The 18838-nt window shown below is 38.7% G+C and overlaps 1 protein-coding gene across 1 annotated transcript in view; it reads right to left on the bottom strand.

The window, feature by feature from the left end:
- The window catches only part of ARAP2 (ArfGAP with RhoGAP domain, ankyrin repeat and PH domain 2), a 195639-nt gene that overhangs the window by 39030 nt on the left and 137771 nt on the right, over positions 1 to 18838 (bottom strand). The window contains exons 24-26 of the mRNA XM_026648167.1: positions 10694 to 10768; positions 9429 to 9546; positions 1019 to 1147 (exon numbers count right to left, since the gene is read on the bottom strand). Coding sequence (XP_026503952.1) covers positions 1019 to 1147; positions 9429 to 9546; positions 10694 to 10768 — 322 coding nt within the window. The remainder of the gene's footprint in view (positions 1 to 1018; positions 1148 to 9428; positions 9547 to 10693; positions 10769 to 18838) is intronic.

Here is an 18838-nt window from a genome sequence, read left to right as displayed (position 1 = left end):
TTCTTTTTGGAAGGAAGCTCCACCACTGAGACAGACAGACAGACGAAAGATTAACGTATTTGTATAACTGGAAGTGACAGAAAAGAAAATAACATTTATATGGATATGTTGATAGGTAGTTTTAATATTTCATCAAGTCTATCAGGAAAAAAATCAGCACTAGGTTTGATTGCCACAAATACCACCCTCATACAACTTGAATCCATAATGTACTGGTTTTCAATCTTTTTTTGTTGTAAAACATGCAACATAGAAATTCCCCTCATGAATCCACCTTCCAATCCCCCATTTTTCCTGAAACAACTATAGTAAACAATTAACTTAACACATGAGATGGCTGTGGCTGTAACTGCTAGATCACATCTCCTCATTTTACATCTGGGCTATGTTTACTCCCTGGGTGTCAGACCTAATTTTCTCTTCCTACCTGTGACTTCCACTGCCCTACTCTCTTTTACAGTTTGGTTCTGTTGTCCTATGTTTGCTCTAGTGCTCCATTTTGGTGTAATCAGGATACACAGTCAATGATTTTAGTCCAAAAGGACATTACCCAAGGTAGAGAGGCTCTATGTTGTTTTTATTGGTCAAAAACATCATCAGAAACATCTAGTTAGGCCTTGACTGGGCTATGAAAAATCTGGATAGACCTTAACTGCACTACAATTATCAGCAAGCAACACATGGACTATCTAGCAGTGCTCTGTGAGCCAACAGTGGTATGCAGAGCAGTTTCTGAACTGCTGCCACAGAGTTTTCCTTGGATGTTTTCATATACTCAAACAGTGGATTTTATAGTTTGGGAAAAAAAGAACACCCATAAACCCACTTGTTCAGAGAAATTCAGTGGAACCTTTGGTAGAGCTCTGATTTTTATACTGTGTAGTACCGGAGACTTTCTCAGATATTTCAGTGGTACTTTACACACACACAGAACAATCACTGAAACAGCTAGCGAGTTTATGCCATGTTGGTACTTTGACATAAAACGTCTAATTTTTCAAAAGATAAATGTACGTACCATTGTAGAGTTTTACTGCATCTGCTGTTAGGAGCTTCTTTATTACAAGATACGCAGCGCATGGCTCAGGTAATGAACTCCAATGAAGAACTTGTTCCAACACATTCTCTGTGTAGTGTAGAGGGCGCTCTAAAAATGTCAAAAGTGTAAAAAAGAAAACATAACAGACAAGAAACAACAAAAACAAAACCACAGGTCCTGGTAGGTTACATAAGCCTAAGTATTAATGTGGATCTCTTTAAAACATGGAACCTTACCTCGTTGGTTGTTCAAGTGAATTCTACAATTAAGCATTTACCTCTACCCCAACACTTTTGCTGCTATGTTCCAAATAAATTTCAATTTCAAGCAATGCAATGCAATGCATACCCAGATGAACATCAGCAAAGTGTTTAAAAGAACTCATTATATTGAACTCTTAATGGACCCTTCTGAAAGGACATAAAATACATAACTGTACTACATACTATCTAATGCAAAAGTTAGATTTAAACATAATTTTATATTTTTATTATGGTAACACCGATGGTGCCAGCCCAGTTGGGCCCCATTGTGCGAGGCACTGTACAAAGTGACATTCTCTGCCCCCAAAAGTTTGCAATCTAAACTATAAATATAAAATTTCAGTTATGGCAAATAATTTCCTCTTTCTCATCATCACAATCTGTAGTAATTTATTGGCATAAATTAAATTATCCATTAAAAAGGACACAAACAGATATTGGGCCAAATTCTTGGCCCCACTCCGTTCCCTTTGCAAAATAGTTATGCAGTGCTGGCTTATCAAACCAGGAAATCAACCGACCCTGGCACAGGAGATATAGCACGATAAAAGAGGGTGTGGGCACAGTGTCAATGCATTTCAGTAATCCCTGAAGGCAGAAACGCACTTTAGGGGCATCAAATGGTTACACACAGTCAATATGGCCCTGGCCAACCCAAGGATCACTGGCCAATTCAGATGGTGTTTGGGAGCTGATGGCCTCCAGCAAACCCTCCTCTCTTATGTGTTTAAGCATTCTTGGGCATGCAGCAGCCTTTTCTTGCTGCTGAAAGTTGTCTCATCCACTCCACCCTATAGGTGATGTCATTATCACACCTGGGTTTCCAGGCTTCCTATGGGCCTAATCAGATTATCTTTAGGGGGTCAGGAAATAATTTTTTCCTCTGACAAGATTGGGAAGGTGTCTAGTGGGTTTTTATTTTATTTTTTTACCTTCCTAAAAATGCTATTGGCCTGGTAGGTGGAGATGATAAAGGGATAGTAACCCACTTCCAAAAAAGGAGGAAGTAATAAAAGTTAGTAAGTGTCACTGTAACTTGGAGTCAGTGTCCAGAGTGACTAAGAGGCTTCAGGAGGCCAGATCCTGGGATAAACCTGAGCACTGGACTCAGAAGGAAATTATAGAGCCTGTGAAGTCCTCCTCTCGCCCCCAAGACTCAGTCTTCACAGTCTGAGCAACCTTTCATCTCTGCCTTCATTCCTTCTGGCACAAAGGTGGTGTAATTCAACAATTGGCTAAATTATGAATTTGGTAGTGGGTATCTAACTAAGGGGGCAAGCTTCATTCTTTGATTGTATGTTGTGATTTAACCCTGTACTGGACTCAATTAAATGTCTGGTAGCTTTTGGGAAAGAGGAAGATCAGCAACCCATTTAATATTAAAAATAATAAAGCTGAGGCCTATCGTTTTAAATCCTTCATATTATCCCTAGCATGGATAGGTTTCCATGATCCTGGGTGCCTAATCAATATAGGTATATTTTTTATAAAATGCCTAGGTGACTTAGGAGACTTTTTGAAAATATTTTAATATATTGAGATGTTTTGAGAAAGACATTTTCATAAACATTTGTTAATTTCCCCCAGTAACATTTCTTAGATTTAATATTAATCTGAATGTATAATGTTATCCTAGTTTATATAAACTAATTACAGCAAGTTTTCGGTTTGCATTGTCACAACAATTTAAACAAATAAATATAATGTGACTCAATGGAATGTAGGTTCAGTAGGCTGAGCTGTGGTGGGAGAGAACAACATGGCACCCTTTAAACAATGTGCTTAGGAGTCATTAAGGCCAGAATTTTGAAGAGCTCAGTGCCCACAACTGAAACCAGATTTTCAAAAAAGTGCCTAGCTCCTATTAAGGCACCAAAAAAAGCAGTCAGATTTTCAGAAGAATTGGTTGGGCACACATTGGGCATTGAACTGTTTTGAAACTCAGGTTTGGAAACTCAGGAAACAATTGGGGCCAGAAAGTTCAGCCCTCTATCTCTAAAAGGCGTCTGCCTCCTAAACAGCGAGGGAGAAGCATGGCACCTAGAAGGTCTTGCTACCCATTTTAAAAAAAGAACAGGAGTATTCTATGCAAGCACAGGCAGCCAGACATGCATATGGACACATCATTGCAGTAACACCCGTGGGGTTGGTCAGTACTGCAAACTGCACTAGTAGAACCTCTTTTCTTGCACAATGGCCCAATGGGAGAGAGGTATGATGGCATCTCTTTTATTCACCAGCACAGTGCAGTGGGAGGCATAATTTAGCTTTGCATAAGAAATGATTTACTTAAAGGCATATTAACCCAGTTATTAAGCTTTTTTGTAATTGTTCAGAAGCGATGATTATGGGGAAGATTAGCAATAGTCTTCTGTGGTCAGTAATTCAATAGTCCCTTTAAAACTGTGCCTGTACAGGAACTTTTATTAAAGTAATCCTAACTTTGGAAGAGATTTAGGAGTGGGGTGGTCCTTTAAATGTAATAACATTAAACCAACTAATTTCCTTTGTAAAAGAGTTAAAATTCAACCTTAAAGCAAAATTAAAAAAAACAAAAAAAAAAAACAAAAAAAAGCCAAGATGAACCTGGCACATCACCACATTTTCCTAGAATATAAATGCTCCCAAAGTAAACACCTACTCTTTTATTTATAGCTACATTTAAGACCATCTGTCATCATAGATTATATGGTACATAAATCATCATGCTAAAATGCATTAGCTATTTTGCTGGCAACATACCTCCTTTACAAGCTATCCATCTCACAAATATTACTAAAAAATGACATCGATCCTATTTGGTAATAGCATATGGTACTATGAGTTCTCTGCAAAAGGCCAGATAATTTTACCAATTATTTCAACTGTTCTATATGTAAATAATTTAGTTGATTTTTAATATTGTAATTTCAGTATTTCTAACATCAAATGGTCAACATATAGTTCCAATTACCCTGTTTCTAAGGTCATTATGCATTTGCTGGTAAATATCCAGAACAAGTTATTTTGGTCTGAAACAGCAATAATGAGAAGGAAATTACATTTCAGATAATACAAGATGTTAATTTTCTTGACTTCTGAGGGTTCATTTTCAGCATGATGCCCAAGAAATTGTTTGACAATACACAAAAAAGTGCAGCTCCCCAGAGACTGCAGGGTAGACGCTAATGAACTGAATCTCCCAATGCCCTGGACAGGTGCCAATAGACAAGTACAATGATACATGCTAAAAATACTTTATCTTCTGTACTGATGTGTCTGAAAGAAGTTGTGGTCATCAGCATGATTTGAAGCAAAACAAGCAAATCTTATCATCTGGGTCTCCCAGTCTCTTCTCTTATTTGTGTCTTTTAGACTAAGCTCCTTGGGACAGGGACTGCACAGTCCACAGCATGACAAACAAATGTATTAAATAATAACATTAACAAAGGCAACTTGGAGACCAAATATATTTCGTTGGCTCTTATCTCCCCAGTTTGGGTCCAGGAGTAAAGCTGTAGCATTATATATATTAGCCCAATTACTTTTTATATATATTTCAGGCAAATTAGAGAAGTGATGATAATGAGATCTGAGCCTTTGAGGTCATTATGGGAGTCTTTCCATTAATTTTAATCGAAGTTGGGTCAGGCCTTATCTGGAGCTGTGATGTGAACTTCTAAAACAAGGAATGATCCTGAGAGGCACTGCGTATCCACCTACTCCTATATCAGGATTAGACCATAGTTAAATTTGTGGCAGACTAGCTTTCATGAGTTTAAGGCCAGAAGGAAACATTAGATATGACCTCCTGTATTTCACAGGCCTTTACATTTTACCCAGTTACCATTGTATTGAGCCAAATAACCTGTATTTAGCTAAAGTGTATCCATGAGAAAGGCATCCAATCTTGATTTGAAGAACCTCTCTACACCATTATTATTTTTTCAATAAATGTTCTTATGTTCAGTTTGGGTTAGATGTTTATGTCTATCTAGAATCAAGGTATTTTAGCCTTACTTCTCAGAATTTCCTGGCACATGCCATAATATTTTGTTAGTTTGCATGGCCAATATATCAAATTTGCCTCTTCTGTAGACTACAGTACTCTGTAGCACATAAATTAATATAAAGTTGCCTTTATTTTCAAGTCTCAATGGAAGTCTCAAATTAAATTTCTGGGCATCTTAATTTTCTTTAATCTGAAATTATATTAAAACCAAAAGAAATGTGACACTTTGCTTCTGATCTCCTTTCCCTTTCCTCCTCTCTTCTGTTATTTAAAGATTAGCTATTTTTGTATTTACTATATAAGGGGCAATATTTCTTGCATGGTAACTTTTCTCCATTAGTCTTTGCTTTTAGTTTCAACCTTGGGAAGAACTGCTTTTAAGTTTAGCCAGGACTCCACAGAATCTCCGCTGAACAAGTGCCTCTCCTGTGTTTACTAATCTCATCCCCCACTTCCAACAATTTACCTGCTTCCTGTATTGCACAGGTCCCCCCCTCAACTCTGAGGAGTAGGGATTACAGGCTGCTTGTACCAGTAGGTCCCTCAGGAAGACTTTCAAACAATAGAAACATACAGGCTTCTGTTGACTTAACCGAGACACTGAATCAGGTCTTCTGTGTTTAGTTAGTTTGCCCCCTATTTATGGTTAATTCCCTGAACTTTGTGAATCTCTGGCTTTTATTGGCTTCCCCCAGACCCCATCATACACAGGGCTTGTAGGGTCTCCCCCTAAACTTGGTTTTACACCTCCTCCAACATCACTAGTTCAGTCAGCCTTTCAGGCCAACGCTGTACTCGTCATTGCATCCAAAATACTTCACAACCTAGCTTACCAGCGTCTTTGCTTTTATCTCTTTCCACTACCCCCACCCCCTCCTTTCATATCCCCTTAAATCCTCATTTGCCAAATTTGTACTCCATTTCAGTACTTCAGCAAATGAGTAAATTTCAGGTACTATCTAAATAATAAATAATCTGTTTGTATTCATCATTTGTCATCACAGTCAGTCAAAATAAATAGGTCAATAAAATGCCAAAGTTTTGTGATCCCTCTGGCTGCATTACAGGTAAGAGTCTTTGATGCTATTACAACCTCTTTGGAGCCAACCAATGCTCATGCATTCTAAGATGTTGAGGAAAGTTTTGACACTTAATTTAATTGAAAAGTAGTGATTCAATCCCATCATGTTTGCTGATACTGCGAGGCCAGCACTAAGTATGGCAGCAATTCTGGTAATTCTTTAAGGCAAGGGTTCTCAACCTTTTTCTTTCTGAGCCCACTTCTCCCCTGCCACATGCTATAAAAACTCCACGGCCCACCTGTGTCACAATAATGGGTTTTCTGCACATAAAAGCCAGGGCCGGCGTTAGGTGGTAGCAAGCAGGGCCTCATGCCACAGAGGCCCCCGCAAAGCTACATTGCTCAGGCTTCGGCTTCAGCCTCGGGTGAAGGGGCTCAGGGCCTGGGCTTCCACCCCATGCGGCAGAGTTTCCTGTCCTGAGTCCCAGTGAGTCTAATGCTGGCCCTGCTTGGCGGCCCCCCTGAAACCTTATCGCAGCCCCCCCCAGGGGACCTCGGACCCCTGATTGAGAACCTCTGCTTTAAGGGATTTTAAAAATTATATTCCAGATCAGCGTTTGGGGATTATCCATGGCAATCCAGAGAATTTGACAATCCCAGTTTTCACAACTTTCCTCCCATTTAATTTATTGTTTTTAAATTTAATAAAGAATGGCCCATGTCAGAGAAACAAATTATTTCACACTTTGCAAAGAAGATGACCAAACTATATAGGTACCACATTATTCTATACCACACAAACACACAGAAATGTAAAAACTCTATAAACCTTACTTTGTAGACACGATACATGTTTTTTTCCCTAAGACTATATATATCTTTCAAAATGTCAAAATGGCCCCTGTGGTAAGTGAGTGGGTGACAAGATACAAAATATTAGTAATAATATGTCAATGATGGCATAGCTGCCGTCCTTCTCTTACTATGTTTAAATTTATAACAGAATGTACCTTCATTTTAATAACTTCTGTCATTTTAACCGTGAGTTCCAGCATTAAAACTGCACTCCAAGTGTTGGATTAGTAGAAGAGATTCAGTACTTACAACACTTTTTTTATTTCTCCTTATAACTTATGAACTATATTGTGACCTTTTGGCCTTTGGTGTTGTCAGCTTTACAGTGATGTTTACATACATTTTGTTTACCTCATTATGTATCTTACAGCCCAGTGTGATAAATGTAAAATGATACAACTTTTGCTTGTGTTTTTTTCTAGCTTTTTAAAAGTAAATTGACTGAAAAAAATTAACAAGAGTGCATTCTCTCTAAAGAACTGCATACTTTCTTCGAGCATCTTCTCCCAAAAAGTCAGTATTACTTATGAACCAAATGCTGATCTTCCATTCTGAATACATTTTGTGTTTGAAACATTATTATATGAGTCTATTGTTATTTTTTTTCTGGAAGTATGGGCCATAAGTTTACCAAGTTTACCAAGAACCAACAACATTTTTCTACCACATATTTATGAGCCTTCAAGCCAACTTATTAAATCAGTTTTTAATGAACCAAACTGGAGGAAAGGATCACTTTGAAATTCTGATGCCCAAAGAGGTGGAATGGACCTTCATTATATTTATAGGCTTTATGTTTTGACTTTTTGTTTTAGGTTTCCACTACAAGTAAGAGGGAACTGGAGATTCTTAGAGATGTGTCATCCCTATTTGTATTCCATACATGGGTGCACACATGTGCCATGCTCCTGAGTCCAAAAGTTTTCCTTAGCAGTGTCTATTGACCCACATGTGCATCGTGCTTCCTCTTGTGCTCGCAGCCGAGGGCACATAATAGGTTGTGCAGGTCGACGCCTCTCCAGTGTCCTTACCGCTGAGTAGTCCAGTCCATAGCAGAGGGGATGGAGGGTGGGTATTGGAATACAAATAGGGACCATACATCTAAGTAAACCTCCTCTTCTTCTTCAAGTGATGGTCCCTATATGTATTCTATATGTGGGTGAGTAGCAAGCAGTGATCAGCATGGAGGTGGATGTGAGAGGAACTGCAATCTGTAGTACGGCATGGCCTACAGCGGAATCTGCAGCTATCGCTTGGTCGACGTGAATGTGGAGACGGAGTTCCAGGGTGCACAACAGATTGCCATGGGACATCTGCAAGGCAGGCTGATGTGGCTGCTTGTGCTCATATAGAGTGCACTGTGACTCCATCAGGTGGTGGCACATTAGATTGTTTAGCATTTGCGGATGCACCTGGAGACCCATTTGGAGATTCATTGGGAGCAGAGGGCTTGGCCCTTGGATCAGTCAGCAATGGTTACAAAGTTTCAGCGATGTGCAAAAGGAACTACTATCTACACCTATAACTATATACAAATGGACAGAAGCCACTGTCATAGCAAAAGCTAAGAGTGCAAAGGAACAGGGGTTCTGACTAAGGCCATATGGCAGTGTGACAAGGTGCTAAGCAGAAAACTGCTTAGCCCACCCTCTGTCACTCCAGCTACAATTAAGGGAGGTGAATTGGAGCTGGGTAGACCACCTGGCCCTCATCGGGGAAGCTTGAACAGCTGCTGCCTCAGGCTGGGGCTGGATAAGAGCCCCACGGGAAGGAAGTCAGGGGGGAGCTGGAAAGAGGAAAGGTGCATTAGAGGAAAAACAGAGAGATAGCTTGCCCCCTTTCTCCTGCTGGTTGACTGCAAGAAGGGGACTACTTGTATGGTGGAAAGGTGGTGGGAACACAGCCTGTAAATAAAAGCACCAGGTGGGTACTGCACCTAAAGGTCTCTGTGTGACTTTCTCTGCCCAGCGGGGGCAGGTGGGCCCTGCAGGGATGCTGTTACAGGCAGTAACAGGGAACCGGAGAGGCATTGACTGCCTGAAATATTATACCCTCATCTCTGAGCACAAGGGGACACTGCTAAGGAAAACTTCCAGACTTAGGTGCCTGGTGCACATCCACACCCATGTATGGAATACATGTAGGGACCATCACTCGAAGAAGAACTATGGAGTTTTGATTTGGTTAACTTTCCAAATGAAACCAATAATATGGTAAGAAAACACACAAATATTGTTGAAAAAAAAAAAAGTCACTAACCTAGCTCTCCATTTTCAATCACTTCAAAAGCAGCCCAGATCTCATCCTTGTGGGGAATGATGTTTTTTATTCCTAATACATCATTAGTTAATTCTTCTGCCTCTGTCAAAGGCGATACCTGTGATACAGATTGTAGCAGTTCAGAATTTAATAAATAGTTTCTGAAGTACTAATGGCTTCTGACTTGTGCAGACATTTTATACTTTTGTGATGGAAAAACAGTCCAACTGTTTCTTTTTAAGCACAGAAATACCAAGTTTGTGAATCCAATAATTATTTCTCAAATTGCTGGCCAGTACATTTTCATCAACTTTGTTGCATCAGATTGGAAGTTATTTCAGCTAAAAACTGTAACTTCAAACCTTTCCCTTTATCTTCACCCCTTCCTCCCCCAAAATTAAAGCACTACAGCTCAGTTCCATGTGAAACAGAAAGAAAGAGCATGCTGTGATCTGAAAGGTAACAATTACTACAGGCACACTATGTTTTTTGGTACAGTTCTCCCTCTCTGCCCCTCTCCCATCCCAGTCAATGATACTGAATTTTTTGGTCTTTAAAAACAAAAAAAATCCAGAGTTTTTTGGTTGATATGTCCCATGCAGCATAAAATGATAATGAAATGGAACTAGACAACCCGAACAAGGTCAATAGGTATCTTGCTAAAATTGCTTTTCTAATCATATCCATCCTTCATTATAGCAGACATTTAATGTTCTCCTTTACATTTGAGCATTAGAGTAGTATTGCTTAGAGTCCAGTACTTTTCAGGAGTGCTATTAGACCCGAGGCTGGAAATCTCAATTATAGTGAGTGGGGAGGTTAGGCTTCTCAGCACCTAAGCAAGGCAGACAGCCTCTGGCAGAAAGAGACATCAGGAGGAAGGCCTTCTAAACGATCCTGTGCTGCTAAATAAACTGCAGAAATCACTAGGCAATTGTTAGTATTCCTATCTACTGCAGCAGGACAGTGGTGTCGCTGTGAGCATCAATACTGCTGTACCCTGCCATAAAACTGAAAGTGGAGGTCTCTGCTTTAAAATTATGCCATAGCTTTCTGCTTAAAAGTACAAAAGAAATACTATTTACAAATTTTAATTAAGCCACAGCTTGAATGTAAATAAATAAATAAAGAAAGATGGGAAAAGACATGAACTAATAAACACAAATGTAACAACAGACATGCTAAAACTACATATAAAGAAAACAAATTTGTTTCACTTCATAAAAAAAGTTTATCAACAAGTTATAACAATTTTACATACTAACCCTTATTATAATACTACAGTCTGGCTCTTTTCTTTCCACATAAACTTCAATTAACAAATCTCCAGCTTGGGAAACCTAAAACAAAACACATAAGTTACAAAAATTAAAATGCATTAAAATGTATATAGCTTTTTTCATAATTGGGAAAATACAATCATTATTTCACAGCAATAATAGAGTCTTATCAATACACAAACCTTCTTCCATTTTCTAAGCTGCAGAAAGCACCAGCATCCATCTGATCAATCATAGATAGGTCTCTGTGTCTGTCATGGAGATTGCAGAAAACATGGACTTTCCACGACCTCCGTGACTTCTGCAGTGGTCAACGTGGCTGTCCCCAGGTCCGCCCAAACAGCTGGCTCCGGGGTCAGGCGCTGCTCAGGCAGCCCCGGGCAGTGGTCCCCAGGGTGGCCGGAGCAGCCACTGGCCCCACCCCCCTATCGCCCAACAGCGACTCCCCTCTCTCCCCGCAAGATTTAGTCAGGGGTATTTATAGTATAAATCATGAACAGGTCACGGGCCATGAATTTTTGTTTATTGCCCGTGACCTGTCCGTGACTTTTACTAAAAATACCCATGACTAAATTGTAGCCTTAATCATAGGAAGTCTCTACTGTAGGGTTGGCAACTGATTCAGGAAGAAATCTGAACTTGACTAATGCAGTCATGATCATATCTATCAAAATGCATATGAATTTTGAAGTATAGGTTCAGGAACAGGAATTCTAGCTAGACCAGTCATGGGTGAACATTATCGGGAAGACAGTCTATGCTTCAGAGATCCACCTCCAGAGTGCAAGTCAGAGGAGATCTGTGTTTAGTTGTCCAAGCTTGGAAATTTAATCTGTCGTATTAGCCAAACTGTATGGTCAGAAGTTGATCTCAAATTTACCTGATTCACTCACCAACATAAACCCATTTCACAACTATGATAAAAGAACAACTTGTTCGTAAAGCTCATAATGACCTTTGCATGGCAAAAGTTCTATTTCTCAGAGATTTTAAACTCTTCATCCACAACCACAAACCACAGAGGAGTTAATGCAACTCACCCTGGCAGCACAGCCAGCTCATATTGTCATATGGTCCCCTATTGCTGCACCTGCAAAACAACTGATGTTCCTGAGCATGATTCCTGGCAAAGTCAATGGAACTGAAATTAAACTTCTCTTCCTTAATATGACAGTGGAAGTTAATGATAGTCCATCTGCAGCTTCTAGGTTGTTTTCCTAGGGTATTAGGCTGCCTGGAGCATCTGCTCTCCAGCATTGTACCTTTGCTATCTACATCACAAATTACTGCTGAAGAAGAACTTGTCTGGGCTTTGGAGAAGACATAGCATACATGCTACTATAACACTTCGATGTGATTCTTTTTTCCTTTCAACTTAGTTCATCATTCATTTGCTTCCCCTCACAGGATGAAGGAGAATATATAGCTCTTTATATGAGAAAGCCAATGGTTTGGATTTTGGGGGTGGTGGTGGGAGAATGTGGGACAAACTTTAATAAGAAACAAGACAACAATTAATTAGAAATTAATTGATCATTAACTAAAATAGTTTAAAAACAACATTTAAAGTTCAACCCCCTAGCGCTCACACACACTTTTTTGCTTTGTTAATTATTTCATGAAAGAATACGATAAAAAAAAATTCTATTTACAGTGGACACCAATACAAATAGGATATTTATCACCTTCAGTATTTACATTAACTGAGGGGTTTGTGTTGTTTGCAATGAAAAGTATAGTGAATACTGCAAATTCCTGATAATGGTAAAGACTGGTGGTCAGTAAAAGTCTATTTTAATGGTACCTATGTAATCTTGTAAGGGGATATATTTTAGAAATATGTATGACTTTAGTAAGTGGTCAAGTTGATAAAATGGACAAAAGGTCACTCAGTGAAAATAATGGCACGTAAATGTATAGAAAAACAAAAGGAAATATTTCTACATGCAACGTGTAATCATTTTGTGGAATTCACTGTTCCAAAAGTCCAAGTTTTAAGATAGAATTAAGATCTTTTAAAAAAAATCTGTGATCATTAATAGCATTTGCGGTTATGCATACTAAGTGTAACCAAACCATCTGCTTCCAATCAGAAATAAAACAAGGATTCTGCCCCCCACACATTTACACTCTCCATGGACAGCTTTGGGCAATCGGCTAAAGACTTCAATGATATTTTTTTTCACTCCCATCTAGACATCAGATATTGGCCAACACTGAAAATAGGATGCTAAGTTGAATGGGCCAGTGGTCTGGTAAATATTGTGCTAATAAGTAGAATTTTTTTATGATAAGATTAAATAAACTGATTTTATGTTGACTACATATTAGTTCATATATCCAGAAATACAAATTGTAACATTCTTGTTAACTCAGACCTTTACTAAGGACTTGATAATTATGGAAGTAAGGTGAAAACAGAATTTAATGATGACCAAGTGGGATATATAAAAACACCAAACTTCTTCTTTTTCTTCTTCTTTTTTTTTTTAAATGAACAGATAGAGAATTTTCTATAGAAATCTGGCTTGCTCATTCATAACCATAAAGCCATCTACATTGTGGACGACAAATTTCATTGTTCCAAAGAGAAAATATCAAGTGATTTAAGTACTGAGGCTAGGTGCAGAACCTACACTCTTAAGAAGATAGTCATATGCCAATTTAAAGGGGCATAATTTGAAATCCTGTGATTGTGTATACAGTAGCAGGGTTTCAGGGAAGATATAATATGGAAGAGAATGAAAAGAGTGTGGGGAAAGGGGGAGGTTAATAGTTAATTTGAAAAAAACTGGACCTTTCATATTTGATCCAATATCAAGACTAGCATCCAAATGATGGTAAGTACAATAATTTGGGTCACAATTCTGAGACACAGAGACACAATCATGCTAAACAACACACACCTACATGCATATATATGGGTTAAAACCTGAGGAGGCTGAACAGGACAAACAGATTCAAGCTTCATAGTGTATGTAATAGGATATTGAGTAGAATAATGGGGTAACAAGGGAAGCTATGAAAAAATATTCTGATTAGTTTACAGAGACTGAAAAGTAAATACACTGCATCACTCAATTTCTACGAACATTGACATAATGGAGAAATTGTGACTTTAAAGTTAGTTTAGCTCCTGAGAATAGAAAACTAATGGAAGCATTTGTGAGGGAAAACATGAAGCTACTTTGAAGAAAGCTTCTTAATTACAGTGGCACAGACTCTGAAAATCTTAGTTCCTGGTAAAGTTTGCTTTTTAGATATTACAAAATAGGGTTGCAAGAAAGAACGAAGTTGACATTTGATTTCTACTGGGGTTATGTAAACAACTGTACATAAAAGAAATATGCTGCAAATTACAAACAGCTGGCAAAATGTTTGGCAGATAGAACACAAAGAGTGGTTAATGAACTGCCAACTGGAATGGAAAACGAGATCATCTTAAATGACATTTCAGACATGAGACCTTTCTTGGGTTGCAAAAGAAATCTGGGAACGTTAGCTTTTCCATACAGTTTTCTATATCCCCTTTATGTTTGTTCATTTTAAGTGCCTGCATTATTTAGTCTCCCTGCTCTAGCTCCTACATGAATGATGGAACAACAACTATAGTTCCAGAGAGCAGTGTTTTGACTCTCAGATCTTAATTGAAATAAGATTCTCACTCAGGCTACACCTACACTTGGAGTGTGATTCCCAGATCGCATAGACATGCTAGTTCTCATAGAGCTAATGCACTACAAATAGTAGTATAGCTGTGGAAACATAGGCTACTGACTCACTCTGCAGAAGCAGCTGCCTCCCTCTCCAACTGACCTGATACAGCAATGAAGTTGGGAGAGTTTTCCTAAATTGCTTGTCTGCTTAAACTGTGGTGATAAGAGCATGGGGGATTTTGCTGCCTTTCTTGATCTATCACCTCCCCTTTCTCCGTATAAGGGGTGTATAGGGTTTTGAAGGCAGGGAAGCAGCCTCATAGGCTATGAGCTGCAGAGAGCTGCTTCCCCCGCCTTTGAGATCCTATATACAGTACACACGCACGCACACAGACGCTGCTGCTGCAGGTGTGGTGTGGATGCAGATAGAAGATAGAGTGCAGATCATGAGTTGGACACAAGTGGATTCTTGTGGATGCAGATCGGATGCGGACCCGTATTTTTGTATCCAAGCAGGGTTCTACCTATGGTTACGTATGCAGGGCAGCTAATCCATGCTGCTGTTTGCTGCTCCCATGCTACCGCGGCTACACTACTTTTTGTAATATGCTAGCTCTAGCAGAGTCAGTGCATGGTTGTCGTGAGATGAGAATCACACACGCCTCTGGCTCCAAGTTTAGATGTAGACACAATTTCAAAGGACTAGATGACCGTGTACCTTATGCAGTGTCAGTTGGCAGCCAGCTGCAAGTCACATTCATAATACTAAAGAGGAAGGTTGGGCTTTTTAAAAGCACTCAGTATTGGCCTAACTCTCTTCCCAGTGAAGTCCATGGTAATACCCTCTAATTTCAATAGAACATAAGCACCACCATACTAATGGTCCATCTAGCCCAGTATTCTGTCTTCTGACAGTGGCCAATGCTAGATGCTTCAGAGGGAATGAACAGAACAGGCAATCATTGCATGATTCCCCTGTCATCCATTCATAGCTTCTGGCAGTCAGCATAGGGAAACCCAGAACATGGTGTTGCATCCCTGACAGTCTTGGCTATAGCCATTGACGGATGGACCTATCGTCCATGTACTTATCTAATTATTTTTTGAAGCCCATTTTAACAGTTTTGGCCTTCACAACATCCTCTGGCAATGAGTTCCATAGGTTGACTGTGAGAAGTAGTTCGGCCAGTGCTGCGTGCTTTTGAAAATCCCACTTAGAATATTTAGCAGGTAGGATAGAAGCACAGTACCCTAGAGGAAGTTTCTGGAGCCACTGTGCTTTAGGCAGGCAGAACACCCCATGGAGAGGATGCAGTCTATATACCTTGTCTTCCATGCATGCACAAAACAGCTCTCAGAGGAGTGCATGAATACACGAGTGTATTTACATATGCATAAGATACATATAGCAAGTTTCAAAAAGGTTCACTTTAAAGCTGAGACATCACAGTAATATATTAGAAGTGTCTGATCCAGCAAAAATTACTCTCTGCAGTTGCTGACACATAGAAGTTCCACAAGACTCAGTTGCTGCTTGGCCACAGAGACTAATCCTAATTCAGAAGGGAAAATGTATTAATTTTGACAACCGAATTGCCACATATGGCCATCAAAGTCTTGGGAACAATATCAGAGGGACTTCAAATGAAACGGAGATAGGAGCACTCCTTACATTTTAACACGGTATCAGGTTATTTCCTGCCTTACTAAAACCAAACGTAAGGACAGCGCTGGTAAAGGAGAAAGGGGCAGGTATACATTACTTTATTTTAGAAGATTTTCCTGCTCAGAACAACTCCAAACTCAAACACAAATTAACCCCTGGGACACAAATTTTCAGAACTTTTAAATCTGATCTTTAAAACAAAAATGCCCACAGTCAAGCTTTCAAAATGAAGCAATAAAATCAGCCATTGGTGAGCGTTTGCAGTCTATGTTTTACAAAGAATGAGAGGACAGAGTATTTTCAAGTGGGGATGTTTAACTTCATGCAGGTGAGAAACAAAGTTAGAATCTGTGCCCTTGTCTGCTGAAGTTAAACTTCCACATAAATATGGCAGGATCAGGCCTTACTTTGTACGATAATTTTAACCAAAATAAAAAATGTTGTAGCAGCTCAGTGTCTATTAACTATGAATAATAAATATACCATGTATTACATTTTAAGTAGTTTCTCCTCTATGAATAGTTATTATTAGAAAATATAAATGAGATTGAAGAAAGTTTTGAAAGAGATTTCTATGGTGATGAGTTTGACTGTTCTGGAGAATAGGGCTATTATCCCCACCTTTGTTTAAGAACCTCTCTACCAGTCAAATTCTCAGTCTGCTAAATATTGCATGCGAGTCATCTTTATAATCCTAGTAGCACAGAGACAATGTCATTCTACTTTCCTGTTATCTACCACACAGGTCTTTAACTGCAAGGAAAAGACTGGTACAGTAAAAAGAACACTGTATCCCCGGCAATATGCAGTTCAACTTTATCTTCTCAACTGTTGAAAAAGTAATTATTTTTTCCTTTACATTTTTATAAAGTTAACAAAAACAGCCACCCCTGCAGCAAGCACTTCCAAGCTGCCAATGGCTACCTGAGTTAAGGTCTGTTGGCTTTCCCAGCAAGTCACTGGTATGAAATGACTTTCCACTCAGTGATTATTACTTAGAAAATCAACCTATAGTGTTGCTCTGTTTTTGTGACTCAAACTCAGTACATTAGAGTTTTGTGTACACAGTGTTGACAGTGACTTAAACAAACATTGCAGCTCCATTAATATTTTTTACATTGGATAGTGAAAATCTGCATGCCAAATATTATTTCCCCAAATGGCCAAAGTAGTTCTATGAAATGTTACACTTTGTTTTCCTAGAAATGGAGAGAAGAACTAAAACAGCAATGACTGCTTTAAGCTAGGATCATCTGTAGTGCTTGCAAATCACTGAGAAAAGAATTGCATTTTGCACAATATATGCCATTAAACCATTCAAAACTACAATAGTCTGAGGACACTATATTAAATGATCAAGCCATAAAACAATGTATAGCGCTCATCCATTTCACCCACAAGCAGTGAATAAGAGGACTCAAAATTCTACTTGCCCAGACTTGCATAACAAAGTACTTTCTGGAGAGAGTGAAAAGAGGAGGAGTAATTTATTGTAAGAACCTATCCATAAAAAAAAAATCTATTTCTTTTCAGAGTGAGATTTGCCAAAACACAGATATTGTTGATACATTTTGCCATTTGTTTGTGGAAGAGGAAACTGAAATAGTGCTTCCTGAAAAGCAGATTTTTTGTACTTAGAACTGAGAACAAAGTCTACGTTCCACAAGAGTTTCTCTTTGGGGTAAGCAAATACATACAAATAAGAATGCTGCACAAAGCACAGTACAAAAAAGAGCTAGATAGAGTGAAGATGAGATCACAGATGTGTTGGAGCTGTACAATACAGGTATGTCAGGTATTTAAAAGGGTGTCATAAGGAGGAGGGAGAAAACTTGTTCACCTTAGCCTCTAAGGATAGAACAAGAAGCAATGGGTTTAAACTGCAGCAAGGGAGGTCTAGGTTGGACATTAGGAAAAAGTTCCTAACTGTCAGGGTGGTTAAACACTGGAATAAATTGCCTAGGGAGGTTGTGGAATCTCCATCTCTGGAGATATTTAAGAGTAGGTTAGATAAATGTCTATCAGGGATGGTCTAGACAGTATTTGGTCCTGCCATGCGGGCAGGGGACTGGACTCGATGACCTCTCGAGGTCCCTTCCAGTCCTAGAATCTATGAATCTATGAATACATCACGAATTCTCTGAGATGGTACTGCAGAAAGAGGACACGCACTTACTGATAAACAGGATACATCTACAGTTACAATATTAAATAGCAATGTGACAATATCTACAGAAAAATCAACGGCCAGATACTTTACCTCAGGTGAGGCCTCATGAAGATTTGACAGTTTTTATTACCCAGCATTAGCACTTTTTTGGAGTTCTTTTTTCCATTAAAAGGAGCAATTGAAGGAAAAACAGACTTTAAAAATGACATCTGGACAGGTTAATTTAAACGCATAATGCATACTTTTTTCATTTTTTTCCTTAAACTAAAGTAAATATAATCTCTAGGCAGTAGCTTCCCTTATTTTTATAAAACCTTTGAAATGAGTACTGTCTTTGATTTTAAAAATAGAATATGACAATTCTAGAAGTGTATTTCTTTAAAAACAACTAGTTTTTGTGTAGGTTACTGTAAGTTATTTCCCAGAGTCTCAACACATACATACATAGAAACTATGACATTTCACACAAATATGAGTAGTGACTCAAATATTCTTTAAAATAAATAAGAAGGAAGAGAATTTGACAATTAAATACATAATTAAATGGAAGCATTGTCTCTACTACTTTCAAAAGTCTAAATATCACATTACACTACAAATCATCACTCTTCAGCTGCGAGCTGGAAATTTCTGGTTGA

The sequence above is a fragment of the Terrapene carolina genome, unplaced genomic scaffold (genome assembly GCF_002925995.2).
Source record: "Terrapene carolina triunguis isolate 2854851 unplaced genomic scaffold, T_m_triunguis-2.0 Scaffold66, whole genome shotgun sequence".
In the NCBI taxonomy this organism is placed as follows: domain Eukaryota; kingdom Metazoa; phylum Chordata; order Testudines; family Emydidae; genus Terrapene; species Terrapene triunguis.
The sequence above is the reverse complement of the archived record's forward strand: the minus strand, read 5'-3'. Positions and strand labels throughout refer to the sequence as shown.